The 12,426-nt window shown below is 43.1% G+C and overlaps 1 protein-coding gene across 3 annotated transcripts in view; it reads left to right on the top strand.

The window, feature by feature from the left end:
• Window positions 1-12,426, top strand: part of KIF6 (kinesin family member 6) — a 248,852-nt gene that overhangs the window by 53,515 nt on the left and 182,911 nt on the right. For all 3 annotated transcript variants that reach the window (XR_016281700.1, XM_089529584.1, XM_089529586.1), the window contains 3 exons: window positions 1,611-1,817; window positions 8,857-9,000; window positions 10,828-10,914. Coding sequence is in view for 2 of the 3 variants with exons in the window: in XM_089529584.1 (XP_089385710.1) it covers window positions 1,611-1,817; window positions 8,857-9,000; window positions 10,828-10,914 (438 nt within the window). In the remaining variant the exon portion in view is untranslated. The remainder of the gene's footprint in view (window positions 1-1,610; window positions 1,818-8,856; window positions 9,001-10,827; window positions 10,915-12,426) is intronic.

The following is a 12,426-nucleotide window of genomic DNA, read 5'->3' on the forward strand; positions in this document are numbered from 1 at the left end:
TCGATTTCAACGGCCTCCCTGTGCATTCTGGCCTAGTAGTTGTTGGCATGGTCCAGAATTTCAGTGTTTTCAAATAGCATTCTATGGCGGGGTACAGATCGCCAGAAAGAGGCACCAGGGAGGTGCCACTCTTTGCTCCGCAGGAGCACTGCAGCAACCAAATTGTGCAGCGCTGCTGTGGAGCAAAAAAGGAGTGCTCGGAAGTGGCTCCTTTTTGCAGCGTTGCTGTGATGCACAAAGGCTCAGCTGCAACGTCACCATTATGCGCCTGGTCTGGTGGCCACGCCGCAGCTGCAGCGCCCTCGTCACATGCAAGGGTTGCCGGGCATGTGGGCACTCCACCCACCAGGCAACTCTCGCACGTGACAAGGGCACCTCAAAGGCCCATCTGTTCCAGGCCTATATCTAGGTTGGCTTATGATATGTTTATGATGTTTATGATGCTACTGCCAATTTTTCTGGCTGGCTCAGTCTACAGTGTCTCTCATGTTCTTTGATTCGTGCTTGGGCGCTGGGTTTAGTAGTCCCTATGTAAACCTGCCACAGCTTCCTTCGCTGAGAGCAGCATTTGCTGGATTTTCTTGGTTGGTCTGTAGATTATTTGGAGGTTGTGTTTCCCTATCGGTTTTCCTATTTTGTCAATTACTCCTCTGATGTATGGTAAAAATACCCTTTGGGTGGGTTTTGTCTTCACTGCTGTGGTTTTTTTCTGGGGCTGGCAGCTCTTCTGTTGTCTGAGCTGGAGTAACCATTAGCTTGTAGAGCCCAGTTTAGGTGCTTCAACAAACAAGTATATTATTTCACATGTTAAAAATAAAATATAAAGTTAGCACAAATGCATTCATCCTAAGCATGCCAAAGAGTAATAAAAACACCCCAAATAATAAGATAGCCAATTCCAGTATGAAAATCTTAAACTTTTGAGATATTTTGCTAATGCCAAAACAAAACAAAAATAAGCTTCTGCTAGGCAGAAGTTGAGCAGCTCACCAAATGAGCAATTCACGAAGTGAATATAACAAATAAAAGACTGAATGCCTGCCAGAAGAGGAAAGTCTTAGTCTGGCTTCCATGTGTAAATAATGAGACCTTTGGGTGGATCTAGTTCTTAGGAGGGCATTCTATAGACAGGAGGCCACTGGGGAGTAGGCTGTTTCTCAGGTAGCCAGATATCCTAGAGAAGAGTCTCCATGGATGATTTAAACAATTGGGCAGGAACATATGGAAGAAGAGTCTCCTTCCTGGTAGAGTGTTTCACTTTTGGCACTTTATGAGTCAGCATCAAAACTTTGCCTTGGGCTTAGAAACAAACTGATAACCAGTGTAGCTAACAATCACTGACATATATCATCAAAATGGAAAGCCCCATATTCTGTATCGACGAAAGCTTTGGGGCCATCTTAATGTGACATATTGTAAAGATTCAGATGGGCAGTTTCCATTACATGAATAATTGTAGCAAGATTTCTCTCTGTCCTGGTAGGAATGTGGCTGTTGTACCAGCCAAACCTGACAGCCACTGAAGCCACTTGGACCTCAAGTGACCGATCTGTGAATATCTGCAGGTTTGGTCCTGTTGTGTGAATTGTATGGCATTCTTTCCCTCACAGACTCCAACGAATCAAGCTTCTACACGTTCACACTGCATTTTTACTATTCACATCTCAAGCAAAGAACCTGGATCTGCAACCATTCGACGCTCTAAACTACATTTAGTGGACCTGGCTGGTTCTGAGCGTGTTGGAAAAACAGGAGTTGGAGGCCAGCTGCTGACAGAAGCCAAATATATCAATCTGTCATTACATTACTTGGAACAGGTATAGTTTACAAATTCTAGTTCTTCATTTTACTAGTAATTTGGAGAAGTAATTTGAATACTCATGTTCCGCTGCACTTGGCATCAGGGCTACTGAATTTTGATTCAGAAAACGAATGTGATGTGCCTCATTGTGGCTTATTTGAGGCAACAATATGATGGATGTAATTTCCCTTATGCCATTTTACAACAGAACTTCCTATTTAATATAGTTTCACTTTAACAATTGTAATACCAACTGTTGAAATGTGGTTATATTATTTTGTGACTGAAGGAGGGCAGATACATTTTATGAAAGGCTTTGTATCCCTAAGAATTTGATTAGAACTATTCTGTGTTCTGTTGTAATATAGTGGCCTCATGTCAAACCCATGTTAAAATGTGAGTCAGGCATTAGTTAACAGATTTTTGATTCTGGTTTAATAGGATGTTAGATCCCCCCTCCAGATATTCAGAATAGACTAAACCAAACCAGCATTTCTTCAAATTTGGCATTCTTTTGTATTATTTGATACAAAATTTCAACTCTATATCTCACAAACTTTGTACAGGTAACATACAGATATTTGTAATGCCAGACAAATCTAATCTCTTTTTTTGATAAAATTACCAGCTTGTTAGATGAAGGGAATGCTGTGGATATAGTATATCTTGATTTCAGTAAGGCTTTTGACGGGTTCTCCATGACATTCTTGCAAACAAGCTAGTGAAATGTGGGCTAGACAACGTAACCGTTACATAGATTTGTAATTGGTTGACTGGCCGAACCCAAAGGGTGCTCAACAGTGGCTCCTTTTCATCCTGGAGAGAAGTGACCAGTGGGATCCCACAGGGGTCCGTCCTGGGCCCAGTGCTATTCAACATCTTTATCAATGACTTGGATGACAGCATACTTATCAAATTTGCAGATGACAACAAATTAGGTGTAGCTAACACCCCAGAGGACAGGATCAAAATTCAAAATGTCCTGAATAAACTAGAAAGTTGGGCCACAACTAATAAAATGAACTTCAACAGGGAGAAATGTAAGGTACCTCACTTAGGGCGGAAAAATAAAATGCACAGATATAGGATGGGGGACATCTGGCTGAACGAGCCTACGTGTGAAAGGGAGTCCAAGTAGACCACAAGTTGAACATGAGTCAACAGTGCGATGTGGCAGCTAACAAGGCCAATGCGATTTTAGACTGCATCAATAGAAGTATAGATCAAGGGAAGTAATAGTGTCACTCTGTTCTGGTCAAGCCCCACCTGGAATATTGCGTCCAGTTCTGGGCACCACTATTTTAAAAAGGATGTTGAAAAACTGGAACGTGTCCAAAGGAGGGCGACTAAAATGGTGAAAGGTCTGGAAACCATGTCCTATGAGGAACGACTTAAGGAGCTGGGGATGTTTAGCCTGGAGAAGAGAAGGTTAAGAGGTGATATGATAGCCCTGTTTAAATACTTGAAGGAATGTCATACTGAGGAGGGAGCTGACTTGTTTTCTACTGCTCCAGAGACTAGGACCCAGAGCAATGGATGCAAGCTCCAGGAAAAGAGATTCCACCTCAACATTAGGAGGAACATCCTGACAGTAAGGGCTGTTTGACAGTGGAACACACTCCCTCAGAGTGTAGTGGAGTCTCCCTCCTTGGAGGTCTTTAAGCAGAGGCTGGATGGCCATCTGTCGGGGATGCTTTGATTGAGAGTTCCTGCATGGCAGGGGGTTGGACTGGATGGTCCTTGCGGTCTCTTCCAACTCTATGATTCTATGATTCCACCTTAGCATTTAATAGATTTTGAAAACTATTCAACATTTTTCCAAGAGTGCTGTTAAAAATAAAATAAAATAAAATAAACAGCACACCTGCCAGAGGACTTTTTTTTAAGGCTCAATGTAGAGTATTGTTTTCATAGCCCAGTAAATATAAAGAATAATGGTAGGCTTTTGTTGATTTTGGAATGCTCAAGAGCACAGTGCCTTTTCCAAAGGTATCTTTAAATCATTCATAAACCACAATAACTGGGTATGTGTCAGTCCATGAAGCACACATTCGAGGAGAAAAACAGTCAAAAGAATGAAGAAATTTATACTGTGTTTTGTTTTAACTTTAAAGTCACACTTTTCCTACTCAGGCATGTGCAAATGTAAAGGGCTACATTTAGATTTGCTGTAACTGAAAGAACTTTGCAAATAGTTTATTTTGTCATCTGTAACTAAACTGTTGCTATTGGACTGACCATATATTTAGTAAACATCTCCAGTTATACCAACATATCCTCTATTCGAAGTCAGTGTTGTATATGGAAGGTGTGAAGGGTTGTAAGAAGGTAATCACATGGAAGCTCAATCAAAAGCATAAAGACTAGCTTAAGGAAATATTGAGTGAGATTCTTGGAGCAGAAATTCATGATAGGGCTTTCCTGAAATTGTGGTTTTGAAGGCATAATCACAAACATTTCCAAAGAGAAAGAAAAGGAAAGGTGTCTAGAGAAGTAAGAGGAAGGATAAGCATATGACAGATCTGTTTCTGAGATAAAATGGCAAAATACTAATGGGTGGGAGAGGGAAAGCAAAATTGTTTAATACTTACTTTGCCACTGTCTTCTCCCTAAAGGAAAAAAAAGATGTTCAATCTGGTGAAAATAGAATAAACAATGCAGTGAGAGGCTGCATAAAAAAAGGTTTTTATTTATTTATTTATTTTTTTAAAGGAGCCCTGTGTATTTTAAATTAATTCAGATCTTCAGGACCAGATGAACTGTATCCAAGGGTAGGAAAGGAACTTGCAGATGTAATGTCAGAGCTTTTGTCAATATCCAAGAATGCCTAGAAATCAGGGAAATCCTTGCAGATGGGAGGCAGGCAAATGCTGTTCCTATTTTCAAAAAGGGGAAGAAAAAGGATCTCAGTAACCAACAAATTTTACATATGTACTCAGAAATGCTTTAATACAGATCATTAAACAATGAGCACTTTAAAAAGAATGCTGCAGTTACCAAGACTGCAGAAATAATCCACTTTGAGACTGCTTTAACTGACCTGGCTCAGTTCTGTGGAATCCTGGGAATTGTAGTCTATTGTGGCACCACTCTCTAACAGAGAAGGCTAAATGTCTCACAAAACAACAGTTCCCAGAATTCCCTAGCATTGAGCAAGGTCAGTTAAAGTGGTCTCAAACTGGATTATTTCTGTAGTATGTTTTGAACCTGAGTTACAAGCTTGATAGATAAGAGGAACGCTATAGATGTAATTGATCTGCTATTCAGAAGTTGAACCAGTCTAGCAGAGAAAGGAATCAAATTAAATCTTATTTGTAAGGTATATAAAAGTAGTTTTAATCACTAATACTTGTGGATCAACACAGGTTCATCTTTTTGAAGAATTGTAAGAAAAGAAAGAATACTACATAGTATCAGGATAGTTGAAGCATCTCACCTAGTGAGCATATTGTCACACAAATTTCATGAAAGACAGGCAAAGAGGAGAGAGAGAGATATATGAGAGCCAATGAGATCCCAGAGAACAAAGCAAGGATGCATGATGCAAGAAGAGAGCAGTAGAAACAAACACACAATCAGGAAGTTACCATAAACATGCTGTGCCTAAATTCCCAAAGAGTGAAATGCAACCTAATCATCAATCCTGGTTTCTGTAGACACCTCTCACTTTACCTCCTCATTGGAATTGTTTGAAATTGTGCCCTCAATATCTCACTTTTAAGATACTCTCATCCTACATGACCCCTTCCCATTTCTCTATTAGTATTCCTGACCATGAGATTGGCACTAGTATTTCCCAAAGTTTATTGAAATCAGCTTTTCTAATGTCTAGAATGTGTGTCTGATTATGTTTGGCTTCCCATTTCTGCTGTATAACAGCCTTGGAGAATGGCAGAGTCTATTTCATTGGATGTTTTGATGCAGATAACTGGAACTACCTGTTAGAGTTTTAGCTGTGAATTCTGAGGATAAACTAGGAGCCCGTATAGACTGGTTGATAAAACCAGTTTCTGGGCAGCTTGGGGGCATGGCGTTTAGATGTTGCATGCCCCCAAGATGTCCATAAACCGCCCTGGCCAACCAGACATGGGCAGCGTCCAGCCACTCCAGGGGTATAGTGTTTACACGCCACACACCTCCAAAGTATACCCTCTGCAGAAGTACATTTTTCCTGCTCCTATTTGAGCCAGTGTCAGCACAGATTGGTGCTGTGGCATGTGTTTTCTGTGGTTCTGGGGCGGCCAGCTCCAGGATGGCCTCACTCCGCCCTTTTGCTGCAGTCTGTTCTGCCCCTTAGACATTTGGTATCAGTTCCAACTCCATGATTCTATGAGATAAGACAGATGTATTGATAACTGACATTCTGCTTGGTTGGAGAAGTTTTGACTCACCTGTTTTGGATTGGGTCACTCTTCTGAGAGAGAAGGTCCTCATTTTGAATTTTTAATTCTCAGTTCTTCCCTTTGGGCTGTGTGATCTTTAAGGTAACTTTTAAGGTTGACAGCCTCTGGGCAGCAGGACATGTTATATTCCTTTATTTATACAAATCAGTAGTTGTCCCTTCAGCAGAATATTTGCTTGCTATCATCAAGACTACTATGAACCTTTAATAATGCTGAAATTGGCTACAAACTGGAAGAAACCAACAATTGTTTTTAGTCAGTAGATACCTAGGGATGTAGGATTTGTTGTGGATTTTCTGACTGACAGAGCATAGTTCCCAATGGGAGAAGGAAAGTGATCATCATTTCTCACCTATGCTAGTACAGTGCGCGTATACAATTCCGGTGTAACTCTTGATTCAAATGGGCTACGGTAGTTAAGGGTGGTATTTGTATTTAGGCCTTCATCTGGAAAGTCCCCCTCAAAAATGATTAGGACTTTCTCTGGTACATAACTTTAAACATCATCTTATGTTTAACCACAAAAAGATTAATTACTTAATTACCTATCAAGTTCTCATTGATTCAGTGGGTTTTCTCTGGTTGGGAATATCACTTAGGCCCAACTTGCTAGAACAGAATTTTCTAATTTTCACCCTGTTCCAACAATCATTATGTAATAGCCAAGCTAGAGACATATGCAGCTTTTGTGTTATAGTTCTAGCTTGAACAGTAGACATACTGAGATTCCCAGATCATGAAAGAGTGATATAGATTAATTTTCATTTCAAATTTCACTATCAGAGAGAATTTTTCATGCTATTCTTAGCTTATACCATATTTTCTGGTGTATAAGGCGATTGGACGTATAAGACGACCCCCAAGTCATGTGCAGGCAGTGCCCTGGCCTACTATAGGCCGAATTAAGGGGGTCTGGCACCCACACGTGCCAGCTTGAGGTGGCCTTTGTGGAGGCCTGGAAGACAGGTGTCGGTTGGAGGGGAGAGAGGAAACCAGAGGCGGCAAAGGCGAAGACACCCCTCCTGATTCTCCGAGGCCTCCATGAGGGGCGCCGCTGCCGAGAAAGAGAAGAGCCTCCTCAGCGCTGCCTTTTTTGCCTTGCCACTTTGTTCGGAGCAGCATCAGGAGCCGGGGGTGGGGCGGGACTGGTTAGCCAAAGCTGAGAAGCAGTGGAGAAGCGCAGCCCTGAGGGGGGCGACACTGGCAGTTGTGAACAGAGGCCTTCCAGTCACCCCCCTCAGCCAGCAAGACTGACTGGACCCTTCCTTCCTTCCTCCTTCCTTCATTCCCTCATCGACCTGCTTTCCCTCCTCAAAAAAGGAGAATAACTGCACCTCCCATCATCCCCGCTGCTCCTCCTTAAAAGGAAGGGATAACGACACCTCCCATTATCCCCCACCCCTCTCCTCCTCCTCCTCCCTTTTAAAATAGGGGGATAACCACACCTTCCGGTATCCTCTCCCTTCTCCTCTCTCTCCCCTCGTTGAAAGGAAGGTGGGTGTCGCAAGTTGCAGTCCGGCCCCGCCGCAGAAGAAGCCGCTGGAGCAGAGTATCCTGGACAGTGGTGGTGAGGCATAAAGGGCCGGCTCTTTCCCTCGGCCCGACCATCCCTCTCCTGCTGGACCAGCTCTGGAGCCGCTTCTCCATCACCTTTTCAGGCCCAAAAATAGCAATGGTGGTGAGAGAGAGCCCGGCTGTGGTGCCTGCTGGGATAGGAACCTGCACGGACCCTGGAGACAGATAGGTGGCTATGCCATTCGCCTTTCTCTGTGGAGGCTGGAAAATACAGTACCTTAGCAGTGGTTCCCAGACTTTGGGACTTCTACTCACTGAAGCCCCAGTCAGCTTGGTCAGCAGCCAGAAATTCTGGAAGTTGAAGTCCAAAATATCTAGAGAACCAAACTTTTGGAACCACTGCCTTAAGGTGTGGGCAATAGGGCCAATAAAATTTAAATCATATTTCAGATTGCACAGAATATGTTTGGCTTGATCCATAAAGCCACAAAGCAGCTAACTCCATTTTAGGCAGAGATTGGCTAATAAATACTCAACAAGAGCAAATGCCAAAGGCAAATTTAATTTACTAATTAGGACCAAAAGCATAGCTCAGAGGAAAGTGAAAAGTAAGTCATGCTGCCCCATGGTCTACCCCATATATAGAAATAACCCATTATTGTATCACTACAAAGAGCTACTTTATATCCAGCTCTGATTGTCTTGCTACAGAAGAGCGGGATATAAATAAAAGTTTTATTTATTTTATTTACTACAAAAAGTACATAAGAATATTTTTATTGACAGAAATGGTTTACTGAATTTTTTATTGATTTTCTAGTTTGTAAGCCAAGGTGTCTCATTCAGTACCAAAAAAAAAGTTTATTCCCCCATAACAATTAACAATGTGTAGCTGGTCACACTGCCTTAATGCATATGTTGATGTGCATCCTTCTAATACATTCTAGCAGTCTTGGGGTTATAGTGTGTGTGTGTGTGTGTGTGTGTATTTATGCACACACACACACATATTATTACAGTAAACAAAATTGCTCAGTTTTAAAGTAAGTTTTCCCATTTAGAAAAAATTAGTCTAAATGGTAATGAGCAGATTAATTAAGAGTTTCATAAAGATTTCCATTTCTATTTTTATTGCAGGTAATAATTGCTCTGTCAGAGAAGAATAGATCTCATATTCCCTACAGGAACTCTATGATGACCTCAGTGCTAAGAGACAGCCTAGGAGGAAACTGCATGACCACAATGATTGCAACACTCTCAGTAGAAAAAAGAAACATAGATGTATGTGGTCTCATTTCTCACTTTACTGTCTAAGTCTAAGATTTAATATTTTTAGTTTATCTACTGAATTTTACTCTTTATTTGTTAAAACATAACACTGATGCAGTTCTGTTATATAATCCTGGATTGTGAAGCAACATAAGCACATTGGAGCAGCTCCGTGGACTTTGTTAAACTGGATCGGTTTGAGTTGGTAAGTACCGATGATGTGGACAAGATCCTCAGAAGTGTTCGGAAGACAACCTGCTCTCTCGGTCCCTGTCCCTCGTGGCTAGCAGCCCAGGGGGGACCGGCAGTAACTTTGTTGCTGCGACGGATTATTAATACATCTCTGAGGGAAGGGCAATTTCCATCTGAGCTAAAATTGGCCATTGTAAAACCTTTATTAAAAAAGCCCTCCCTCGACCCCCTGGTATATAATAATTATCAGCCAGTTTCACTGCTGCCATTTTTGGGGAAGGTGATCGAGAGGGCGGTTGCAATCCAGCTTCAGGCGGTCTTGGAGGAAACGGATTATCTGGACCCATTTCAAACTGGCTTTCGGGCGGGCTACGGGGTTGAGACGGCCTTGGTCGATGATCTCCGTCTGGGCATTGACAGGGGAAGCGTGTCCCTATTGGTGCTCTTGGACATCTCAGCGGCTTTCGATACCATAGACCATGGTATCCTTCTGGGGCGCCTGGCAGAGGTGGGGATCGGGGGCACTGCGCTCCAGTGGTTCCGGTCCTACCTCTCTGGGAGGTCCCAGATGGTGCAGCTGGGAGACGTGTGCTCCGATGAGAGGGCCCTTAAAACTGGGGTCCCTCAAGGAGCCATTCTGTCTCCCATGCTATTTAACATTTACATGAAACCGCTGGGAGAGATCATCCGGAGACATGGGGCGCGGGGTTATCAGTACGCTGATGACACCCAAATAATCTTCTCTATGTCTCCGACTGATGCAGTGACTGAGGATGGCGTCTCTCCTCTCGCGGCCTGTCTGGAGTCAGTAATGGGCTGGATGAGGGAAAACCGACTCAAGCTGAATCCAGAGAAAACGGAGGTACTCGTGATAGGTTCCCCTGGTCCAGGAATGGCGGTGGTTCCACCTGTCCTGAACGGGGTCACGCTCCCTGTGAAGGACTCCGTGCGCAGTCTGGGGGTGCTTCTTGACTCGTCCCTTCACCTGACTGCTCAGGTGAATGCGACGGTCAAGAGCACCTGTCATCAGCTTCGGCTTATTCGCCAGCTGCGCCCATACCTGGCCCAGAGGGACCTTGAAACTGTGGTACATGCTCTGGTAACCTCGAGACTGGATTTCTGCAATGCACTCTACATGGGGCAACCCTTATACCAAACCCGGAAGCTACAAATGGTACAAAACATGGCAGCCAGGCTGGTCACTGGTATCTCCAGGGCCAGCCACATTACACCGGTGCTAAAAGATCTGCATTGGCTGCCGATTCGCTTCCGGGCGCAATATAAGGTGTTGGTGATGACCTATAAAGCCCTAAATGGCTTGGGCCCAGGATACCTGAAGGACCGCCTCTCCCCGTATATTCCGTCCCGCACCCTCAGAACATCTGGGCAGCAACTACTTAGGGTTCCCGGGGCTAGGCTTGTCTCCACTTCCAGGAAGACATTCTCCATCGCCGCCCCGGCCCTTTGGAATACGCTGCCCATAGAGCTCCGCTCGGCCACCTCGGTTGTTGAAAGTCTGAATCAATTTGAAGACAGATAACAACAACAAAAATTTGCTATCTGTTTTAAAGACTGTTGCTTTAGTTCATTAATAGTATAATACTTATTAGCACACATACTTACATAATGCAAATTTTATCTGCTTAGGAAGCTATATCGACTTGTAGATTTGCTCAGCGAGTTGCCCTTATTAAGAATGAAGCTGTTCTAAATGAAGAAATTGACCCCAGACTGGTAAGGCCTTTTGGTGATTGTGTATAATAAAACATAAAGCATAACATTTATTTCTGTACAAAAAAGAAATAGCTTTAGAAGTCCCCCATCCTTTGAATATCCTGTCACTTATCACTTTGTTTTTGTTTAGACCAGATTTCATTACTTAGTGTTTTAGAGAAGTACAAAAATTAATAGAGTCATCTAGAGGGAAAAATAAAGTGAATTTAATGAAACAGTGTTTAACTGCTTGAATTCAGTTATTTGTAGTCAGTCAATCAGTCAGTCAGTCAATCAATCAAATCGCTTATTATTCGAGCCAAAGATCATGATGAAAAGCTTATCAAATACACAAAACATTTAAAACAACAGGCACAAAAGTACAAAAGAGCAAAAGACATCCCATCATTTAACATGTAGTTAAAATTGTTACTGATATAAGATAAAAACCTTTTCTGAATATTGATAAACTTGTACATTGCCATCATAAAAATCTAATTAATATTTTGAGTCTCCATGGCAATTTATGGCAATTTTATTTAACTCTCTTCCTAATCTTTTTCTGCAGCCATGGCAAAAAGAGTAACTTTATTTGTTACATAGGTGGTGTACAGACTGCCCCTTTGGGGCGGCTGCACCTGCCCCTTTCCCTGATGAATCGGAGCCTTAGCTGCCACAGCGGCAGCCCTGAGGCCCCGATCTGCTGCTTTCCCAGGCCACGGGGAAGCGGCAAAAGGCTTGACAGTGGCAGGGAAAGGGAGAAAGGGGCCGCTCGGCCCCTTTCTTCTTTGTGCCGCTGGCGCAGCCGTGTAAAGGCTGCACCAGCGACACAAACGATGGAAGGAGCTCCGTTTCGGAGCTGCTTCCAGCGCCGCTGAAAGGGCGCCACAGGCCCCCTTCAGCGGTGCCAAGACGTCACATCCGCACTGCCCCATGTGGAGGCGGTGCGGCCGTGACATCATAATGGCAGCTCCCATGTAGAAAGGGTGACACCATTACAACATACTAGGGTTGCGGGCCGTCTGGAAAGGACACCCTGAGACAATCCTAGTATGTGTGCAGCCTGGCGCAAAGCGCCGGTCTGTACAGCGCCGTTGTCGTTGGTATCACTCAAAAGAAATTGAAACAAATATACAAGAGAGCTCCCACTTCCATTTGTCAGCAAGGGTATTAGGAATTTCTGTCTAGGATTGCTATAGAGAGGACAAGTTACTATGCAACGGACAATGTCCTCCACCTGGGACTGACTGCAGATACATAGTCTGTTTTCAAATAGCACTTTGTTATAGCGTCCATCTAGAACTGCAGCTGGCATTACTTGAAATTGTAGCTCAGTGAAGGCAATTCTTAAAGTAGATGGCTTGAGTTTGGTCAAATATCTGGCTCTAAAATGTTCTGTTTTCATAAAGGAGAACCATGGGGAAAATTTTGAGATCCTAATTGATTGTAAATCTTTTCTTGAATCTATTGAGAATAGCCAGTCTGTTCATTGCCTCCTATCCATGCCAAAGACAGTGTTCAGCTCAGTGAAGT

This window comes from Sceloporus occidentalis, unplaced genomic scaffold (genome assembly GCF_023333645.1).
Source record: "Sceloporus occidentalis isolate IW3139 unplaced genomic scaffold, rSceOcc1.0.p SCAF_6, whole genome shotgun sequence".
Lineage (NCBI taxonomy): Eukaryota > Metazoa > Chordata > Lepidosauria > Squamata > Phrynosomatidae > Sceloporus > Sceloporus occidentalis.